The following is a 23,263-nucleotide window of genomic DNA, read 5'->3' on the forward strand; positions in this document are numbered from 1 at the left end:
ACAGCCATTTAATTATCCAATAACAAATGCTTCCGTAGCGCTCTCATATAACAGCTTTATTCATGTCAGGACTTGTAGCTGAACAAGCCTTTTCCCAAGGAACCCATCGCTTCTGTCACTCCTCCATTTTTGTGTAGCCCCAGCTAGCTAGCCGAGCTCTTGTGAAAAAGCTAAAGACGTCTAGTTGACATTCGTAGACTCCGCCCCTATTCCTGAAGCTATGGATACAACATTAGTCATGTGACCTTCCTCTTGCCCTCTGCCGCCTTCCTATTGGCTAAACGGCGGCATCGCTTAAGCGTGGAGGCAGATTCCGAGGCAGCAGAGAAGTGTCCGCGTAATGCCGGTGTCTGCGGTGAGATCTCGGGCAGCCAGGTATTGGATGTGATAGGAGCGTCAGGACTGTTATATCATGTTATCATCTTCATCATGGGCCTGTGTGTATACGGCTGTATCTGTTTGTCTATATGATCTACGTTGTTGCTAGGGCGGTTCATAAAATGTATTCACTCCATGTATAGGGGAAGATGGTCCTGTTCATAATCCTGTAATACTTGTGTGGTCGTGTCATCGTCTCACGCTATCTAATGTGGATCATGTAGATCTATCTGAATTTTATATTTGCTAAGGAAGGACAATCATATTTATGTCGTATAATAATAATAATACACTTGTTTTGCTCATTGTTTACACATAAATTATATTCATCAGACCTTGCTGATATATATAGTATGCATGTGTTCAAAATTCAAATATGAAATCCATAGACTGCCGGTCCTGTTTATTCCATCCAGTACCTGTCTGAGGGCCTGATTCAGCAAGGGTTGCTATTGTGATCGCGGTAGAAATTGCGCATGTAGTTCTGCTGCGAAAGTATGCTAATAATTGCAATCGCGAAGCCGTCTCGCTGATAACATGTAGACGCCCACTTCCCCTCTCGCACATCCCTAAGACCTTGCAATCCAGTCAAAACATTGGTAACATCGGAGTCACTTGCACATTTCAGGCAGGTCTGACCCTACAACTAAATTGCTAGCTATCGTGCACGCAGTGAGAGCTCATGCTACGTATGCTTCCGCAGTGGCTAGTTTATGCATGCCCGGCGATCAAACACACTGGCACGTATGCGTTTCTCTGACCGCCCCCCCGTCACCATCGCCAAATGGTACTTCCTGTCAATCACTCTGGGATGGGTCTGCGTGGTCCCTGTCGATAGCGGTGGTGCCTTCGCGCACTGCAATGTATGCGCAGTGAGAAACAATCGGCCGTCTGCGTACGCTTTAGCAGTTGTGATCCTTGCTGAATCAGGCCCTCAGTTTGTAACTACAAATTACATGGGCTGCTGTTTACATAATGTAATTTTGATTCTTTTAGAGGCTCCCACCTTCCCGGACAACCTGAATAGATTGATTTGTCTTCTTTTATACAGTATTGAGCTTGTAAGCACATTGATGTAGCATAAATGTGTCCAGGTTCATATACATACTGGGGTGGATATGTAGCCCTTTTCCACTGCCGCTAAAACCCGGGTTTATGGCTGTGTCAACTCGGGACACGGCTCAGTGGAAAAGGTTTCTAGGAAAAAATCCCGGCATTCCTTCCCGGGTCTTGAGCAGAGTTTTACCTGGGGCAAGGCTCAGTGGAAACAGGTATGTCAGGTAATCCGACCTGGGTCCCGTTCACAGCATTAGGGAGAGCCGCGTTTCCGAGCCTTTGGAGATGAAGTAATGTCATAGTTCTCCCGGATGGCGCCATGCCCGCTCTCCATCCTAGAGTGAACACCAATTATTTGTGCGTGTGGATATTTCTTTTTGGGTACCCAACGGAGCAAATCAATTTTTTGCTCTGTTTGGGCATGAATAGCCAGGGGAGCACACATTTCTGCTTGCTGCCTCCAGAGGAGGGAAGCAGATATGTGTAATAAGTGGGCACTGAGCGCCCAAATGAGAGTTTGGACGCCCCAAGCAGTACTTTAGACGGGTTTAGCTGCTTTGTGCTTCCAAACCCAGTGTTTTTGGGCACACAAGCGGCACTCGCAACCTGTAGGGGAACAATTGAATTGCTCCGATGGGCACCCATTACTTTCGGGCACCCACATAATAATTGATTCGCCCACTAAAGGAGCTTCTGTACTTGTTATAAGTCTTGACACTTTTTGTATTGTCCAGTACTGAGGTGATTTAATGGAGCCAACTAGTTCTTTTAACATGATCTCTCCCTGCCTCTTCTTTTCACGTGCCATTTTTATTAGATTCCCCCTTCTTTATACATACCCATGTAAAGCGACAGGAACATTAGGTGACTTTTATTTAATGAGGACTTGATAATAGGATCCCTTAATGCTGATGCCTTTAAAAATCGTGTCCATGCCCCTATTGTACTGGACATATATAGATGTTTGAATGCTCAGGTGCATGATATAGCCAACTAATGGATTCAGTACATTCATATACAATGAATGTAATTTATTGAAGTATAAACCATACTAAGGTAGCGTTCCCGCTAGACTGTTTTAGCGGGGTGCGGCGCCCTGCCCTCCTTCTGGAGGGCAGAAAGCACCCTGCCCTCCTTCTGGAGGGCAAAAACGCCCTGCCCTCACAGCCTGCGGGTGCCGTCTTCACCCGCGGGACGCAGTGTCCCGCGGGTGGAGAAATGTGCGGTGACCCGGTCACCGCCGGAGAATAGACGCCGGGCGCATGCGCCCGGCATCTATTCTCACTGTCTGCAGCGCTTGGGGGCTGCCCGGCGTGTCTGTAAGTCCCGGGCATGCCGCCAAGTATGACGAAAAGGGGACGCGTCTTATAGACACGCCCCCTTTTCATGGCCACAACCCTTTTTCGTATGTGCGCGCACAAAGTCATTCTCTCTAGCTACGGCGCACTGCCTGCCGCCGGAGCTAGAGTGAACACTACTAAGGGGTATATTTACTAAGATGGGAGTTCTATTTAAGAAGTGATGTTGCCCATACCAACCAATCAGATTCTACTTCTCATTTATCTAGCACCTTCTAGAAGATAATACCTAGAATCTGATTGGTTGCTATGGGCAACATCACTTCTTAATAGAACTCCCATCTTAGTAAATTTACCTCTAAATGTCCAGGACCCCTTATTATGTGACCCTATCTGCTGATTGTGCTTTCTGTCATTCTGCTTAAAGAAAAAAAAACAGGCAAATCTGCAGGTACAGCTATAGACCTGAGGGAGAATGGAAATCCCAATATAATTGCGATTTTGTGTTTGTCTTGGCAAAGTGCACTCTGGTGGGGATGGTCTGTAGTGATGCATCTTGGTGTAGCACAAGTACATTGCTATATGCTTGTTTCTTTAATCTTGAGCTGACAAGGACAACAAATCACATTCCTAGATATGAGTCCTTTTGTGCTCAAGTTGAATTTCAGGAGACACTTGTGAGTTGAGCTATTGTTTTAAACTTAGTGTCTAAGTAGTTTTGCATATCACAAGGGCTATAGCTTTATATGCAGGAGATCTGCTACCATTTAAACTATTTCATACAGCATCTAGAGCCATGGGCAAAAGTTTTGAGAATGACACAAGTATTGGTTTTCACAAAGTTTGCTGCTTCAGTGTATTTAGACCTTTTTGTCAGATGTTACTATGGTATACTGAAGTAAAATTACAAGCATTTCATAAGTGTCAAAGGCTTTTAATTACATAAAGTTTATGCAGAGAGTCAATATTTGCAGTGTTGACCCTTCTTTTTAAAGACCTCTGCAGTTCACCCTGGCATGCTGTCAATCAACTTCTGGGTCACATACTGACTGATGGCCGCCCATTCTTGCCAAAAAAATCAATGCTTGGAGTTTGTCAGAATTTGTGGGGTTTTGTTTGTCCACCCACCTCTTGAGGATTGACCACAAGTTCTCAATGGGAATAAGGTCTGGGGAGTTTCCTGCCCATGGACCCAAAATTTTGATGTTTTGTTTCTCGAGCCACTTAGTTATCACTTTTGCCTATATGGCAAGGTGCTCTATCATGCTGGAATAGGCATTGTTCGTCACCAAACTGTTCTTGGATGATCGGGAGAAGTTGCTCTTGGAGGATGTTTTGGTACCATTCTTTATTCGTGGCTGTGTTCTTAGGCAAAATTGTGAGTAAGCCCACTCCCTTGGCTGAGAAGCAACCCCACACATGAATGGTCTCAGGATGCTTTACTGTTGGCATGACACAGAACTGATGGTAGCGCTCACTTTTCCTTCTCCGGCCAAGCATTTTTCCAGATGCCCCAAACAATCTGAAAGGGGATCAGAGAAAATAACTTTACCCTAGTCCTCAGCACTCTAATCCCTGTACCTTTTGGAGAATATCAGTCTGTCCCTGATGTTTTTCCTGGAGAGAAGTGGCTTCTTTGCTGCCCTTCTTGACAACAGGCCATCCGCCAAAAGTATTTTCCTCACTGTGCGTGAAGATGTACTTACACCTGCCTGCTGCCATTCCTGAGCAAGCTCTACACTGGTGGTGCCCCGATCCCACAGCTGAATCAACTTTAGGAGAAGGTCCTGGCGCTTGCTGGATGTTCTTGGGCGCCCTGAAGCCTTCTTCACAACTATTGAACCTCTCTCCTTGAAGTTCTTGATGATCTGATAAATGGTTGATTTAGGTGCAATCTTACTAGCAGCAATATCCTTGCCTGTGAAGCCCTTTTCGTGCAAAGCAATGATGATTGCACGTGTTTCCTTGCACGTAACCATGGTTAACAGAGGAAGAACAATGATTTCAAGCTCCACCCTCCTTTTAAAGCTTCCAGTCTGTTGTTCTAACTCAATCAGCATGACATAGTGATCTCCAGCCTTGTTCTCATCAACACTCTCACCTGTGTTAACGAGAGAATCACTGACATGATGTTGACACTGACATGATGTCAGCTGGTCCTTTTGTGGCAGGGCTGAAATGCAGTGGAAATGTTCTTTTGGGGATTAAGTTCATTAACATGGCAAAGAGGAACTAGCAATTAATTGCAATTCATCTGATCTCTCTTCATGACATTCTGGAGTATATGCAAATTGCCATCATAAAAACTGAAGCAGAAGACTTTGTGAAAATCAAAACTTGTATGATTCTCAAAATGTTTGGCCTTGGCTGTGGGTAATTTCGCAATTTTTAGTGGAATACTGATGGTCAAAATCCCGACTGCTGTGGATTAAGTATTTCTAACCCTAATTCACTCCTGCATCCTAACCCTAATACCAGGGCTTGACAAAGTTTTCTAAAATCTAGGAACCAGGATGAAAGTGTAGGAGCCAGATCACTGGTGTCTCCCCCCCAAAAAATTAAATAAAAAATAAAAATTACAGTAGTGATTGAGGAGCACAGCTCTGTGTGTTATGCAACTGTTATACACACTATACTAGTCCACAAAATGGTCACAGTTGAATGGATATAGTAACATGGAGGCCCCCTCACTGCTCTGCACAGCTCCTCTGCTCCACCCCCCACACTCCAGTAATAGCGGACCACATTTCATATAAAACAATGGTGCCAGAAAGTACAACAGAACCCCCATCCCCTCGTGGTCACACCACTATCCCTCTGAAGCTGCTCCGCAATCCCTGGCCATTCATAGACCGTATTACTGGGGAGCTATATACAGCCAGAGATAGGAGCCAGTAGACAGACGGAACTTACAGGAGGATCAGGGTAGACTGAGACAGACAGCATGGGTCAGAGCAGGCTGGAATGGAGAGGAGGAGTCAGCGCAGGATGGGATGGAGAGGAGGAGTCAGCGCAGGCCAGGACGGACACAGGCACAGCAGTCACCGCAGATGACACTCAGCACATGCACTCCTGTGCATGAAATGACGCCGCAATACTATAGGCACGAATCTCCGCAGGAGCTGATGAGGATCTGCTTCCACCCTCACTGCAAAATCTAGTAGCCAGGCAGCAAAATCTGGTAGCCTTGGCAACCTGGCCCCTGGGATTTGTCAAGCCCTGCCTAATACTCACCGTCTATATTCTCGCCGTCGGGATTCCAAAGCCACTATTGTGATGAGTGTCTGGATTCTGGAGCTGGTCTTGTGACTGTCGGGATGGTCACCACTGGGATCCTGACTACATCCCGTTTCTAGTCCTCAGCAGTACTGAAACTGGACCACTATGCAATTTGGTTGTAGCTGCTCTCCGTCTCCTATACTGTGCAGGGTCCTACTTTTTCTTTTTTCATGTGCATTGTATGTGGCACAAGATCAGGCATCATCTGTGTTCAAACTCATAGCTAAAGTTTGTTCCATCCCTATTCGATCTCTGGGCCTGATTCAGAGCCGGACGCTATTTGCGCTCGCTCGGTCAGAAAAAGGGGCCGGCTATTTAAATTGAGCGCTCGCTCTTTGCGGTCTGTTGACGCCTCTATGTCTGAGCGAGCGAAAGAAACATGCGCTCGCTATTTTGTAAAGACGCTCCCTGGCCGCTCGCATCATACGTCATCTCCGCTATTTCTACTTCAGGGTCCATAGGGTATCCACAGGATACCTTGGGGTATAGGTGTGACGTCAGTCGCAGGGCACCAAAGAGTTAAGCCTTCAGCCTCCCAGGATGCACTAGGTCCCCCTCCTATACCCCGCCCCCGGGCCAAGGCACCTCAGTTTAGTTTGGTGCCCGGCCTGCGTCGGGTGCACCTGTCGGAGTGGGGGCTAGAAGAGCCCCTGAAGCTTTCATCAGTGCAGCTGTGGCTGCACATCTGGATGTACAGCATGGACAGTCAGTCCTGACGTCCATGCTGTCTTCCCTACACCCCCGCCAGTACCAGAACGCCGGTACCGATCCGGGGATGCTGGTGAGCATCTGGGGTCACAGCTAGCGGTGACCCCAGATGTTCCAGACCATGGCCGGATCCAAGGGGGACAAAGGTAAGCAGCGGGGTCCCGCGATGGGTCCCCGCTGGTCACATGGTCCTGAGTCCCCAGGCAGGGGGCTCCCTGGGGACTGGCTGCAGCGTGGAGCCAGGTACTGAACCTGCGCTTTCCACTACCCCCTGGGACAGCGGACCGCAGCAGAGCGGTAGCGCTGCGGCGTCTCAGGGGTTAAATGCATGCCAGGGGAGCGCGCCTTCCCTGTCTCACAGCCGGCGCCTCCCCCGCTGCACACAGCCCTCTCTGCACTGTGCTGACTGGTCCTGTGTCAGCGCTCCTCCCCCAGGCCAGCTTCTCTCTGCTCCTCGGCGGCCATCTTCTCTGCAACGCATGGTGAACGCTGCTGGAAGTCTGGAAGGAAGCATCGTGGTCTGGGTCCCCCCGCATACCTCTCCTCCGCTGTGGCTCAGGTCTGTGTATGCAGCGCTGTGTCCTACCAGGCCCTGTGTCTGTGTAGTTGAGTGATCAGCGCTGTTAGTGCAGGAATTGTTATTTCTCTGCATTGTATGTGACTGTGCTAGCGCTGCCTGTAACTTTTCTTCTCTAAACTGTCAGCTTTATTACTGTCCCTGTTCTTTCTGCTAAAGCCCTTGCGGTGCGGTGCGGTGCTGCAGGGTGGTCTCTCGCCTATTTAATACTTAATTGGTGAGAGAGGTCACATACGTGGTGCCATCATGTCTGAAAGTGATTTTCCCCTCCGGCTACAGTGTACCACGTGCAAAGTACCGTTAGCGGAGGGGGAGGGTAGCGCGGAGGGCCTTTGCCGGCAGTGTTTGTCCATGGCGCGGCCTATTACGGTTACAGCACCGGTACAGGAGCCGCCCTGGGCTTGTTTCGCTCAGGCGTTAACAGCTTTAGTGGGCCAGTTAGCTCCGCAGCCCGCGTTTACTCCGATGGGTTTGTCCCAGCAGTCTGTGGTGTCGTCACCCATGCAGGGGTTCCCACGACAATTGGTGGTACCCCACAGTCTCCCTATTTCCCCGCTCCCGGGTTCTCAGGAGCCAGCGTGGGTTAACTCCCTGACGAGTTCTGTACAGCACTTGTCGGATGTGTTGCAAGGGGAGTCTGTGATGCGGCCTCATAAAAGGCCGGTGGCGTCTCTGTCCGCTCCGTATGAGGATGACGAAGGGACGTCTGATGATGGGGAGATTCTGGATCCTTACGATCAGGAACCTCTCCATACTAAGGACGCTGATGCTAAGTCCAAAGTATATATTCCTGGACTTATTCGGGCGGTCCGCACAGCCTTGGTGATTGAGGACGAAGTTCCCCCAGCGGCTAAATCTAAGTATGCCTTTTTCAAAGATGTGAAGGGCGATGCCACAGTCTTTCCTCTTTCGGGTCAGTTGGTGGATCATTTAGAGGAGGCGTGGAAACAACCTGGCAAAAGATACCAGCCGCAGAGACGCCTGGCGGTGGCTTATCCGTTCGCGGATAATTATTTTGCTAAGTGGGAATCCCCTCCACAGGTGGATTCTCACGTGACCCGTCTTGTCCGTAGTGCCACATTGCCGATGCCATCCATGTCCTCCCTTAAGGATGCTACGGACCGCAAGGTAGAAATCTGCCTGAAGTCCGCTTATTCCCTTGCAGGGGGGGCAGCACGGCCGGCTATGGCCATTTGCTGGGTTGCCAGAGCGATGGAGCGCTGGGCGGATTCATTAGAGGCTTCTTTTGAATCCGACTGTCCGGCCGAACAGGCGGAGTTGATTGGCAATCTCCGTGATTCGGCCACCTACATCAACTAGGCGGCTCTAGACATTAGTACTCTGGTGTCTAGAATTTCTTCAGCAGCGGTAGCTGCTCGTCGCACCTTGTGGCTGCGATCCTGGAAGGCGGACGCAGATTCCAAGAAAGGTCTGGAAGCGTTACCGTTTACCGGAGAAGTTCGGTCCGGATCTGGATAAGATTGTGGCCACGCTGGCGGCAGCCAAATCTGCTTGTCTCCCGTCGGCCGCTGCTCCTTCTGGTTCTGGACCATCGTCCTTTCGGTCATCTAGGGCCCAGGGCAGGCCCAAACCACAGTCGTTTCCTCGACAGGCTGGCCCTAAGAAATCGGTCAAGCCCCGGAAACAGGCATGGAGTACCAGACGTCCGGCCCCCAAGCCAGATGACAAGCCTGCGGCCTGACGGTCCGGGTCTCCCCTTGGGGGATCCCAGGGTAGGAGGCCGCCTGCTGCAGTTCTCCCGGTGTTGGTCGTTCACTACGGCAGACACTTGGGTTCTGGAGGTGGTCTCCCACGGGTACGCCCTCTCCTTCCGGCACAGACCCCCGGCTCGATTCTTCACCACGGGTCTACCATCAGACCGGAACAAGGCTACGGAGCTGCGGAAGGTATTGCACACTAAGCTCCAGGCTGGAGTTATAGTGCCTGTTCCATTCTCCCGGAGGGGCCAGGGTTTCTATTCAAATCTATTTTTGGTACAGAAACCCAATGGGTCATATCGTCCGATTCTCAACCTCAAAGCACTCAACAAGTCTTTGCAGTTCCCGAAGTTTCGGATGGAGACCCTACGGTCCATCATTCTGGCGCTGGAACCTGGGGACTACATGGTGTCATTGGATATACAGGACGCTTACCTGCATGTCCCTATTCTTTTGCGCCATCAAGAGTTCCTTCGGTTTGCAATCCGCAGCGACCACTTCCAGTTTCGGGCGTTACCTTTTGGCCTGGCGACAGCACCACGTGTTTTCACCAAGGTGATGGCGGTCATGGCGGCTTCTCTGCGGCTGCAAGGAGTCCGCATGTTGCCGTACTTGGACGACCTGTTATTGGTGGCAGGATCTCCAGAGCTCCTGTTACACCACTTGGACCTGACCATTGCACTGCTGCAACGGCACGGCTGGCTAATCAACTGGCAGAAGTCCACTCTAATCCCGTCTCGGAGGATTCTGCATCTTGGAGCCTTATTGGACTCGGGACAGCAAAGGATCTTCGTGACGGAGGACAAGATCTCTGCTTTACAGTCAAGGGTGCGCAGTTGTCTGCACAGCCGCCGGGTGTCCTTACACTCGGCGATGAGGTTACTGGGCTCCATGGTGTCGGTGTTCGACATGGTGGAATACGCCCAGTTTCACTCCAGACCTCTGCAGCACCTGATCCTGTCCAAGTGGAACGGGCTGCCTCAGTCTCTGAAGTTCCAGACGATTGTGCTCACCCCGGAGGTTCGCCTGTCCCTTGCGTGGTGGTTAAAGACGACCCACCTCAACAAGGGACGTCCGTTCTGGGTTCCAAATTGGGTCCTGTTGACAACGGACGCCAGTCTTCGGGGCTGGGGAGCAGTTTCGGGTCCACACTTGTTCCAGGACAGGTGGACGCCGACAGAAGCGGAGCTTCCAATAAATATCTTGGAACTCCGTGCGGTCTTCAATGCTCTCCTGCAGGCACAGCGGTTTCTCCAGGGTCACCCGGTGCAGGTCCAGTCGGACAATGCTACCACCGTGGCCTACATAAACAGGCAAGGAGGAACTCGCAGTCGGGCGGCTCTCGTAGAGGTCTCTCGGATCCTGGTTTGGGCGGAGCGCAATCTTCCGGCCATATCAGCGGTCTTCATCCCGGGAGTGCTAAATTGGGAGGCGGACTTTCTAAGTCGCCAGGACGTTCATCCAGGGGAATGGTCCCTGCACCCGGACGTTTTTCAACTACTGGTGGACAGGTGGGGTCTTCCAGAAATCGACCTCATGGCGTCCCGGCACAACAACAAGTTGCCGGTGTACGGGTCTCGCACAAGAGACGAAGGGGCGTCTCTGGTGGATGCTCTGTCCGTCCGGTGGACGTTCAGGTTCGCATACCTGTTCCCTCCGGTCTCCCTTCTTCCACGGGTAATCCGGAAATTCAAACAGGAAGGAGGGACGCTCCTGTTGATAACTCCCGCGTGGCCCAGACGGCACTGGTTCTCAGACCTTCAGGGTCTGTCCGTGGACAGTCCTCTGCGGTTGCCGCTACGACCGGACCTTCTGTCTCAGGGTCCTTGTCTTCACCCGGACCTGACTCGGCTGTCTTTGACGGCGTGGCTGTTGAGACGGCCATGCTGAGGTCCCGGGGGTTTTCCAGCTCTGTGGTGCGTACCATGTTACGAGCTCGGAAACCGTCTTCCGCGAGGATATACCATCGCGTGTGGCATACGTTCTTCCAGTGGCGTCGACCGAGAGGTTATGCACCGCGGGAGTTTCGTCTGTCTCGGATTCTCGCCTTCCTGCAAGCGGGACTAGATCATGGGCTTCGCCTTGCTTCTTTGAAGGTACAGGTTTCGGCCCTATCTGTCTGGTTTCACCGTAGGATTGCTACAATCCCGGATGTGCGCACCTTTATGCAAGGTGTTCTCCGTATTCAGCCGCCCTTTGTTCCACCTGTGGCGCCTTGGGATTTGGCTGTGGTCCTGAGGGCTCTCCAAGGACTGCCGTTTGAACCACTGGGCTCAGTGGATATTAAATGGCTAACAGCTAAGACTGTTTTCCTTCTGGCCATTGCTTCGGCCAGACGTGTTTCTGAGTTAGGGGCTCTTTCTTGTAGACCCCCTTTCTTTGTTTTTCATGGGAACAGGGCAGTGCTCCGCACTCGGCCCGAGTTTCTTCCCAAAGTTGTTTCCCAGTTTCATGTTAACGAGGAAATAGTTGTTCCGGCCTTTAGCTCACCGGGTCTTTCCGTGGGTGAGGCCTCTTTGGATGTTGTGCGGGCCTTAAGGACTTATGTTGACCGCACTTCTTCGTTTAGGAAGTCGGATGCTTTGTTTGTCCTCTATGGCTTCCGTAAAAAGGGTTGGCCTGCTTCAAAGCAAACTTTGGCAGCCTGGATCCGTATGGCTATTTCTGAAGCTTATCTTCATGAAGGCCTACCGGTCCCTCCTTCTCTGAAGGCTCATTCCACTAGGTCTGTGGGTCCTTCGTGGGCAGCTCGACGTGGTGCCTCGGCAGTTCAGATCTGCAAGGCTGCTACGTGGTCTTCTGTCCATACCTTCGTGAGGTATTACAGGTTTGACACCTTCGCCTCTCAGGATGCTTCCTTCGGGCGGCGGATTCTCCTTTCTGCACAGGAGCGTCCCCACCCTTAAAGGATACTGCTTTGGGACATCCCCAAGGTATCCTGTGGATACCCTATGGACCCTGAAGTAGAAAATATGAGATATGGTAAGAACTTACCCTTGTTATCTCTATTTCTACGAAGTCCATAGGGTTCCACAGGACTCCCGCCCTGTCGCACCTGTGGTGCAGATGGGCTTTGCTCTGGTCACCGGTTTTCCGTCTCCCTCTGGTGAGAATGTGATTCTTGTATGTGTCCAGATCTTTGTTCTCTCTCTTCCTTCTCCTCCTCCGGCCTATGGCTTGGTAACTAACTGAGGTGCCTTGGCCCGGGGGCGGGGTATAGGAGGGGGACCTAGTGCATCCTGGGAGGCTGAAGGCTTAACTCTTTGGTGCCCTGCGACTGACGTCACACCTATACCCCAAGGTATCCTGTGGAACCCTATGGACTTCGTAGAAATAGAGATAACAAGGGTAAGTTCTTACCATATCTCATATTTTATTTGATTAATCGAGTACATCGAAAGGCGCCTGAACTGCTCGCAGTGCTTGTGGTTGAATTTTCCTACCACAATCATGTGAACAGTTCAGGCTAAGAAACAACCAAGTGACGTGGTCGATGACGCTGCTTTGTTAATTATGCACACCCTTAAAACGCCCTTTTTGACCGTTTGGCACGCCTGCGTTCGGATCACCACTCCCTGTTTTCAAGCACCTTCCCCTGTTACCACCCACAAACGCCTCATCCTGTCACTCAAATTAGCAGACACTCGCTATTTTGCGAACACACGATTTCACACCGCAATGACTGGTTGTCGCATGCGCATTATGACCCATACGCATGCGCAGATGTGCGAACATCGCTCGGAGCGAACGAGCGGCCGCTTACGAGCGGCTCTGAATCAGGCCCTCTGTCCCATCTAAATGCGGCAAACATGAGATGAAGATTGCTAACCATAAAAAGCTTAAACAATATAGGGATCATTCACATGTCAGTAATCCACTATGTTAAATCCTGTAGTAAATGGGTTATGGTGTGTGTGCATGTTTGGACTTCTTCCTACAGGTAACCAGCTTCACTATCAGTTCAAAATACAGTGGATCAAACCTGCATAAATGTACACCTCTGTACAATACAATCTTACATACCTACTGAGCATAGATGGTGCAACTCCCATTGCCATCAGATGTTAACCGTTGGGTATTTTTTTTGTAATTGTTATTTATTTATGTTGCTTATGCAGTTATTTTCTAATGTAAATATTTACATTGTCCACTAAATTATGTTGCAGTCAGATTGCCTATACAGTGTATAGGAAACAATGTGTTTGATAATCTATTTCCTGTAACAAAGTAACTGTCATCATGTAACATTTTATTTAAGCTCTAACATAGTATATGTATACACCGATCAGCCATAACATTAAAACCACTGACAGGTGAAGTGAATAACATTGATTATCTTGTTACAATGGCACCTGTCAAGGAATGGGATATATTAGGCAGCAAATGAACAGTTCAGTTCTTGAAGTTGATGTGTTGGAAGCAGGATAAATGGGCAAGCGTAAGGCTCTGAGTGACTTTGACAAGGGCCAAATTGTGATGGCTAAATGACTAGGTCAGAGTATCTCCAATACAGCAGGTCTTGTGGAATGTCCCCGGTATGCAATGTTTAGTACCTACTAAAATTGGTCCAAGGAAGGACAACCAGTGGGTGAACTTGCAACAGGCTCATTGATGCGTGTGAGGAGTGAATGCTAGCCTGTCTGATCTGATCCCACTCGAAGAGCTACTGTAGCACAAATTGGTGAAAAGTGAATACTGGCTATGATAGTAAGGTGTCAAATAGTAAGGTGTCCAGACCATCGGGCTTGCGACGAGACCCTTGTGGTAGGGTCTTGTGGCCGCAAGCCCAGAGAGCTTCTGGCTCTAATAGAGCTGGAAGCTCTCCCACTGACATCACTGGTGATGTCAGTGGTGCCGCCCACAAACGCCAGGTGTTCGCTTGGGAACGCCTCCGTTTGTGAAGCCACCCCCCGGCCACGCCTACAAAACGGGGCCGCCCCTTTTGTAGTGAGCCACGGAGCGAGTGCTATTTCCGCTCGCTCCGGGGCTTGCGCACGCCATGCGTGCGCACTGGGCCACCATCGACCCGCTTGCGAGGGGTCTGAATCAGGCCCAGTATTGCCCGATGGCAGCGACTTTTTGTGAAATTGAGCACTCTGGGGAGGCGATGTTGTGTCATGGACATGACCCAAAAGCTCTGTGTGATTGAGTGGTGCGCATGGGGAAGGGAAGTCTGTTTTTGGCAGATCTCCTGCACCTAGCATGGGGCTGGTGCATGCGCAGATACTAATGATGGTTGCGGCAGGGGGTTCCACTTGCACACGCACGGTCTCTTGCATTAGCCCTACGGATACTGACATTAACATAAGGTAGTAAATCTGGCTTTCCGTGGCTGCCCACAACAACAGCCACTATGCATGTGACTTAGAATCCACCCCATAATGTCATACACTAGTGGTTCACAAACTTTAAAAATCACAATGCCCTAGAGTATCAGCATTGTTTTCCTGGCACGCCTAAGCCAAAAGTTTGTTATTGAGAAATTCAGGAAAAAAATGTAGTAAAGTGAAGTAAATTATGCTGATGTGTCATCCTTAGGTTCAGTTATGTGGTGGGTGACAGGTTTGTGCTTCTGTTTGACCATAAATAATTTGATTTGGTGCTGGACAACCAACCTGAGGCACCCCTGCAAGTGTCCCAAGGCATCCCAGGGTGCCACGGCGCACAGTTTGGGAACCACTGTCATACACATTTACTTGTACACAGTAAGCAATATCAGATAAGGGTATATGTAATAAAAATACACTTGCCAGATCACAAATATACACAACTAGTAACGCATGAAGTTATACATATTGTACATAGTATACACAGAACAAATCAGAGTGACAAACACACATGCCATGTCTTTTAAGAGTTTGCAAGTGTGAGAGGTTTGCATAGATCAAACTAAGGGCCTGATTCAGACCCACTCGCAAGCGGCTGTCCGCTCGCAAGTGGGTCGATGTTGTGCACTGCGCATGCGCACGACGGCGGGAGCTCCGTCGTGCACATGCGCCAGACGCGACGAGCGAAGGAAAGTCCTTCGCTCGTTGTGTCTGATCAAAGGGGGCGTGCTGTCGATGTTGATTGACAGCACGCCCCCTTTGGTGGGCGTGCCGGGGGCGTGCCTCCCTGACGGGGGCATTCCCAAGGGAACGCCTACCGTCAGAAGCCGGCCCACTGACATCACTAGTGATGTCAGTGGGAGTGATTTTGGCTCTGATAGAGCCAAAATCACTCCGAGCCTTGCGGTTGAAAATCTCAACCGCAGGCTCCGGCTCGCAGTTTCGATGGTCGCGATGGTCACGACCATCGCGGCCATCAAACTGCACGCTCGTATAGGCTGTGGGTGGTGACCCACAGCTATACGAGCGTCCAGGATGACGCTCCAGAATTATGGAGGGCGGCCCTCATTCAGAGCGTGCGCTCTGCTCAGAGCGTACGGCTCTGAATGAGGGCCCAAACTAGAATGCTGGACTGTTAAGTTGCCTATCCACTAGACGATTAAAATGAGTGAGTGAACGAAATCGTTCGATAATCATTTGCAGATTGTTTAAAAAATTGTCATTTAGACTTCTATCATCGTGCAAACATGCTGGTCAACCTGACGATAACGCCAGGTTCAGCATGTTTGCAGATGATTGATTGTACCTACATTGAATGACTGCCCGCTCAGTGTAGGCACATCACAGACTGACAAACGACTGCACGAAAACAATACAATGTCGTAATCATGCAGTCGTTTGCCTGTCTTCTAGTGGATAGGCACCATTAGGTTGTTGTTTTGTGTTTTCTTTCCTTTTAAATATAGTGTAAGAAATGATGAAGCTGGAGGAAGAAATTTCTTTGGTAAATAACAATATTGTCTGTGTGCATTGATCAAGAGTGTTTAAAGGTTCATACACACACAACGATTTTTTTTATCGTTAACGATATTGTTCAATCATTGAAAAAATCTTTCACTTTCTAAGTTAAAGCGATGAACGATGATCGTTCATGCGCGTTCACGTTTGTATTTAAGTCAGACTGACCAACTCAACGATTTTCATTAAGGGAATAAGCAAAAATCGTTTGTAGTTCAAAAAAATCGTTGATTACATTTAGTAAATGAACGATTTTAGTAAACTATTTTCTTTTTCCCTTGAAAAAATGAACGAAAATCGTTTACTAAAATCGTTCATTTACAAAATCGTTGTGTGTGTGTGTGTGTGTGTATGCGTATGCAGCTTTTGTGCTTCAATTTCAAGTTCTGCAATTTCTTTTGTCTTTCTAGATTTCTTCTGCGCTTTTCACTCATATTTTTATATGAGAAGGTATTTTTGTTGCCCAGCCACGAAACAAATCTGCAGTTGTATTCAATACACATAAGAGCTGTATTACATTCCAAGGCCACTAAAATACTTAATAAAACACAACTTCTGAAGGCATATAAAACAGCCAAAAATAAAAGAGTTATTTAGTAAAGGTTGCAGGGGGGGATGCATAAACTGATAAGGTAAAGTCGCATGAGAATGGACCTCGATAATGGGGATATATTGTAGATTGCTTCAGTTTTAATGTAAATAAGTCCAAATAGTTGGGAAATGCCATCAACACTTTGATCGGTTTAGGACAATAACATTTACACTGGGCTTTTCAAGCTATTAAAGATATTCTTTAGGTAATCGGCAAAATCCTTGCATGTTTCGTAGATAATTAGATTGCAGACCAGAGAGTGACACAGGAGTCTAGCTGGGTATGAAGTATGTTAATTTATAGCTTTCTTTATGCTATATCTTTCCCCGAACACATTAATTCCCTATAGACTACAGAAAATATATTCTCTTGTTTAGTTTGTTAATCAGCCTATTGTTGTGTTCACTCTATCTCCGGCGGCAGGCAAGGCGAAAAGGGGGCGTGTCCATTGAAAAGGGGCGTGTCTATAAGACGCGTCCCATTTTCGTCACTCTTGGGGGCGTGCCCGGCGCTTACGGACACACCGGCCAGCCCCCAAGCGCTGCAGACAAGGAGAATAGATGCTGGGCGCATCCACCCGCGGGACACTGCGACCCGCGGGTGAAGGCGGCACCCGCAGGCTGTGAGGGCAAGATGCTTTTTGCCCTCCAGAAGGAGGGCAGGGCGCCGCGCCCCGCTAAACCAGCTTAGCGGGAACACTATATTGGTTGTGATATGACACGCAGGAAAGAAGCGATAGCCACGTAGACATTCCGTATGCCACCTAAGAGGATGCAAATATGGAGGAAAGGGTGTGAATGCTCTTTACTCCATATTTAACTTAGTTTATGGACTAAACTAATAAGGGTTTGTACACAAGCATAGTAATCTTGCCTGTTCAACACAAGTTCTTAAATCCTGGTTAATGTGCTTTAGTAAAAAAAAAGTAATGTAACCTAAAGGTCCTGTATACAGAGAGACACTTTCTGACTCTCCAGTGTGCTGAATCTTTATTTTACTGCCCACAAGTGTAAATGCTTTGTCCAGTATAGCCGTTCTATGAGCGCGCTCTTTAACCACGCACTACGCTGCAGGAAAGCTCCGAGGCACGCTTCAAACCCGATGTTAAAAACAAGGACAAAGTACAAGGTTTTGGTCATGATTTTTCCAGACATTTTACATCATTTCCATGTGTACAGATCCTATGAATATCCATTATAGCAGTCTAAAGTTATTAGTGCTTTTAAATAATCTTTGACCCTTGAGATTGGGACTTTATTTAAAGTGCATTACGTTTTAATGAAAACCTATAATTAACTGATGGCTAAAAAGCAATCTTATGCATTATATATGTTTAAACACAGACTGGATAAATATCATGACTACTATGATTAACAGCTGTATGTGTACTCGTGTTTATTAATAGGCTTTTTATTTTCTTTTTTTTTTACTTTTTTGCATTTAATTTTTATGATCTTTTGCATGACACGACTTGAGTTTTATTTTGAAAATACCTTCGAAATTGCTCATGCTTTTTAAAAGGATTTAGTGCTAAATGTATGTCTAACTATAACCTTTGGAAAGAAATGATTTACAGCTCTTTTCTGCTGAGCAAAATTGTATTGAACAGCAAGTTTTCTTATGTATGATTGCCTGACGCTGCTCTATTCCTCAAACCATTATATTAAGAAAAGGTATCCGGGAAGCTGCTAAGTTTTATCAACCTAAATGCACAGGGTAGGCCGTGTTCCCGTCCCTAGGAAGCTTCATGAAGGTCCCCTAATAGTGAAACTGTAGCTGTGCATTCGGTAATTACATTTAGTGGGCTGTTTTCCCGTGGTGGGACTGTCTCTATCTATATTTAACACAGAATGGTTTAATAATGGCTTCTCGTGAGACCCTCTTGTTGCGCTTCGGGAATCTGGAGGGATCGTCAATAATCAATGGTTGCGGATTGGCAGACCAGGAACTGGGACCTTAGATGTATGAGCCCCTTAGCGCTCCTACATACACACCTATAGAATTGTCAAACCGATCAGCCGGTAACTGGTGAACGGAGCGATGATTATATAGGTGTTACCCAATATTAGTCACTTTCCTCTTCCCTGCAAACAATAGGTACTTGGTCGTATCACTAATAAACTGAGAGCGTTGCCTATAAACTTGATTGTCTGAGCTTGGCTATTTCAGTTAATGAAGTAAAGGTTCATACACACTTAACAATATGCTCCATGAGCGACATCGTTAATTGTTTCCCCTGCACTGCCGGGCTCAATGTCGTTAACGACATTGAGCATACACACTGAACGATATCGTTCAGTGACGGCACCATCCCTCAACCCCAAACTTGCAGAACCTGACGATATCGTCAGGTTGCCCTGCAAGTATGGGCGATGAAAGACATCGTTAACAATCCGTGGTAGTGCACATCGTTAACGATATCTTGCATACACACTGGATGATATTGAGCGCGATGAACGATATCATTATCGTTCATATCGTCCAATTTATTGTCTAGTGTGTACGCAGCTTTAGAGATAGCTTGAAGCATACTTGCCTACTCTCCTCAAGCTATTCAGAGAATGCCGGTTATCGCGCCTTAACAAGGGTGTTAAGGCGCGGTAACCGTCATTCTCTGACCAAAGTGCCGGGCGCATGGCTGATAGTGCCGCGCTAAGCAGAAAAACAGCTGAGCGCCTGACACTTTGGTCAGATTTCTCCTTGCATCCCCAGGGGGGTGCGAGAAAAAATCCTTAGCGCGCCCAAACTGCGCGGTGTATTGAATAGCTTCTGGAGCTCCCTCCCGCCGCTATTCAACATCGCATTGAATTGAATCGTCCCCATCAATTGCAAACTTACTGTGTAAGTGATCTAGACAGCACATTTATTTAGGAGCAGAAAACAACGGACAGGATCCTCCACTCAAACTCTACCTTACTCTAATCTCTACCTGTGCGGGGCTTCTGTGCAAAGTTTGTTTCACTTTGATGATGCTTCTTCCATGTACTTATGTTTACACTCTTTAAAGGCAGAGTTTTTGCTGGACCTCTGAAGTGTGTTCTCCCATGAGGGCCTTCTGTTAGAGGCATCTTGCTGTGTTGTGATGCTAGTGTGATTGCTGACTATGAACAATAGAGAATTGAGCCTCAGGGTGGGTAGTCTCTATCATGAATAGGATCCACACAGCCCCAGCCCCCACAGATGGCCCTATAATGGCCCAGAGAGCTTTCCTGCTGTGCAGCCAACAGTGGGCACCATTAACTACTTCTGTTCCAGAGAAGGCACTGTGGCACATCTTTCACTGTGACCTTGACTACCGTTACTGGGAAATGTGAGTCTCTACTGGAATAGTGATGATTTTGCTTGTTTGTTACCTACTTTGCATTACTTTACTTCAGTACAAGCCATTGTATGTACATAACGGCTTGGCAGAAAACGGCACAATCTGTCTTTTAGATGCCTGGGGAGGCTCAGTGGATGATGTCACGAAGGCAATGACATCATTAAGCCTGACGAGGACTATAAAGGGAGCAGGGCAGTGTAGCCAGTGTAGAAGAGAAAGGGACAGAGAACACAAGGTATGGTCACATACTTTATACCGTAGTCACACTATTCAACGCAAAGTACCCACACCATGGAAGCCTGTATAGAATTCTTCTGTACTGTAATCTCTGAGAAAGCCGAATGTAAAGAGACAATGGGGACTTGGCTCAGTGCACTCCCAGAATGAAGTTACTGTATCTTTCTTTGTCCTGTAGAAGAAGTGCCTTTTGAATACATACAATATGCATTTTTTTTACTCTGTATTTGGTTGTTTAATTTTTCTCTCACGGAGATTTGATAGATGATATATTATTCATCTCCTTGCTAAATATATTTTATGTGCATGGCAGCTAAGGGTATATATAGAACATATCACGCCAGCACACTAATATAACTGGTCAATCTATTTAAAGTTGCACTATTGAAAAGCCCCTTTCTCAGATTGAAACTGCCATGGTTTTCAGCTGGCTTGAAACTGGTAGAGGAACATTGGAGTTCTTGTTCTACAATGCGGGCGCACGGGGTTGTGGTACGAAAGAGGATGCGTAGGAGTTAAACTGACCTTTTTCTGCTTTAAATGCTCTGCTAATGTGTCTGATCGGGTCCATTACCCCCTATCTGACAATGCAATATAAGAGTTCTACTGAAATGTAATTGTCCTTGTGTCACCAGGTGTGACATTATAGGAGTGGGAGCTAATCCTAACATGACCCACACATGGACAGGGAACTTATAACATTTCCAGTTATATGTACCTCTGTAATTTAAACATAAATTTTTATTATCATGAGCTGGACTCCATTAACTTGGACGAATAAATGAATAATACAGAATCGGGTTATTACCTGCTGGATGGCATCCATCCTAAGGGGATGGAATTCTTCATTATTGCATTGACACGTAATAAAGAGGGCCCTCCTTACTTCTATAACTTATTTAAAGAGGCCTGGGCCTTTTGAACTAGTACTTTTATATACGTTGTTCTAGTTTACTCCATGGGTTCAATGTAATGGCCTGCGAGATCCCGGCGAGTCTGTCCAATGCTTGAAAACGGCAATCATTTAACAGGCAAAACAACCAGGCTTTGCCTTTTTAAATGATTGCCACTTTAAAAAATCGTGCAGTCTGGCTGGGATCTCGATGATACCTGGACCTAAAACAAAAAGAACTAATGCTTTCTATGTGTACCCCAAATGCAACATAGGGACGCTTGGGTGGCCACACCTCCCTATGCTGGCAGCAATGAAGGTGACCGGGATAGTGAAGACAGTAGTGTTCATTCTAGCACCCTGCACCTGTCACAAACCGTGCAGTTCCTCTTTCCTGCCTGGGGTGTCGCTCTCTGCTCTGGTGCTTCTAACACACTCAGATGATGCAACAAACTGCTGAGATACAGACCAGAGTGTGCTAGAAGCACCAGAGGAGATGGCAACACCTCAGGTAGGAAAGGGGAGCTGCACGGGTTGTGACAGATGCAGGGTGCTAGAATGAACACTAATCTGAAAGCCAATGGTACAAAATCTCATACCTCAATATACTGTACGCCTCTTCCATACTATGCCCCACACCACTGTATATTTTCCAGTTTGCACAGTGGTAATGGAATGCACAAGATTTTGCCGTGAGCCCCAACCTCTTTCATTTTTATATATTCCTTATAATTCTACTGTTAAAATTGCAAACTTCTTACTCTTGGAGGAAATATATTAACCATATATAAGACACAAACGTGGAAAAACAAACAAACCTGTATCAAGGTCAGTTATACGGTAGTTGAGAGACCATGAAATTACCATTTTGCAACAAACTTATTGTACCTCCTCTTTGTACTGTTAATAAATGCTCAGTTTGTATCACAGTGATAAGTTTAAATTGTTAACTTGTCTTTATTTTAAGTAAAGTAAAAATGCTTATTTGCAATAATTACCAGCTAACAGTCACATCTACTGATGCACACATATGCAAACACTGATAAGTTTAACTGGCAGAATGTAAAACACACCCCTGCAATTGTGCATCTTGACCACTTGAGGCTGCATCCTGCCTCCTGTTTGCTCACCCTCACATGTCCAACCACTTTGTAAGTGCTGGCTGTGGGTACTAAAGTTTAAATGCCCAGGAGGTGGCTGATGTAAGCTAAACACCAGGACTGCAGCTTGGACAGGGGAATCTCCCCTGAGCCTGTCAGACTGGGTAAGGACAGATTCTCCCCTCCTCTATTGCATGTGTATGATCTCTATTATTTTTTTCCTCTCTCTGATCAGCCTCTCCCCCTCCTTCCCAGACCTCCCTCCGCTCTCTCCCTCCTCGACTGGCAATGAACAGCTGCCTTTGCATGAAAAGAAGGGACGATTTTCCACGCTTAACAGTTAAGTGCCCGTTAGATCCCCAACCCCACCTACCAACCAGCAATTCTCTCTTTTTTTTGTTTGCAGCCTTTGCGGCTCGTAGAAGCATGGTACAAAAAAAAAAAAAAAAAAAAAAAAAGGTTTTAAATTTCATTTAAATATTTGCAGAGAGACCCACCAGGCCTGAGACCCTGGTCTCAGATGTACAGTATGTATTAACCATTCAGTTGCAGCACCACTGTTCTTCTCCATTCTCTTGTTATCTGTGTTAAATACAAACTGCTTTAGCAGGTAAAAGACAAAAACATATGACTCAATATCCCTGAAACATTATTTCTGTGCTATATTTTACCCCACTCCCTCCCCTTCCTTCCTTCCCTTTCCACGGCAACCATGCAGGGATATGTGAGTGAATTTGTGCACCGAATCTGTTCTAATGTGCACCATGTATATACACAGACAGAAGGAGAAGGGCTGGCTGTTTGGTGTTCTGTACAGCTTTGTACTGCACAGGAAGGATGTTATCTCAGTGTCTGGCTGCCGTCTTAAATAACAAAAGCATTTGCAGAAGATAATGGGCAAAATGTGATGTGTTATTGAAGGACCGCGGCCTGCTCTGGATATGAAGCCTGCATTGCTACATTCATGTGTTGTGTATTCGTTTATACATTTGTGTGACTGTGGATAGGTTTCTGTACTAGGATGAGTGTGTGTTGAATGTGTATATTGCAACCAGCTCAGGGTAAACTGTACTTTTAGATTCTCTTACGTATCCATATGTTTATTTGTATGTGTTTTTTCCTATGTATATTTTGTAGGGTGTGTGTTTTTAATTGCCTGGATCTTTCTTTTAATAATAGTGGTTTAGTATTATTATTATATTTTATTTACATAGTGCCAATGCTATGCCAAACACGAGGCCTCAAAACCCTTGTGGTAAAA

At 47.2% G+C, this 23,263-nt stretch overlaps 1 protein-coding gene across 4 annotated transcripts in view; it reads left to right on the forward strand.

Moving 5' to 3' along the window:
* Positions 1 to 249: 249 nt before the first annotated feature.
* The window catches only part of MVB12B (multivesicular body subunit 12B), a 172,964-nt gene continuing 149,950 nt past the window's right edge, over positions 250 to 23,263 (forward strand). The window contains exons 1-2 of one of the 4 annotated variants that reach the window (XM_088471124.1): positions 250 to 375; positions 22,258 to 22,341. In XM_088471124.1, coding sequence (XP_088327250.1) covers positions 22,291 to 22,341 — 51 coding nt within the window. In that variant the 5' untranslated portion in view covers positions 250 to 375; positions 22,258 to 22,290. Of the gene's footprint in view, positions 376 to 22,060; positions 22,167 to 22,257; positions 22,342 to 23,263 lie in introns of those variants that run through there. The other 3 variants (XM_088471121.1, XM_088471122.1, XM_088471123.1) reach the window with 3 other exon arrangements.

Source organism: Taudactylus pleione, unplaced genomic scaffold, assembly GCF_031769625.1.
Source record: "Taudactylus pleione unplaced genomic scaffold, aTauple2 ptg000110l, whole genome shotgun sequence".
NCBI lineage: Eukaryota > Metazoa > Chordata > Amphibia > Anura > Myobatrachidae > Taudactylus > Taudactylus pleione.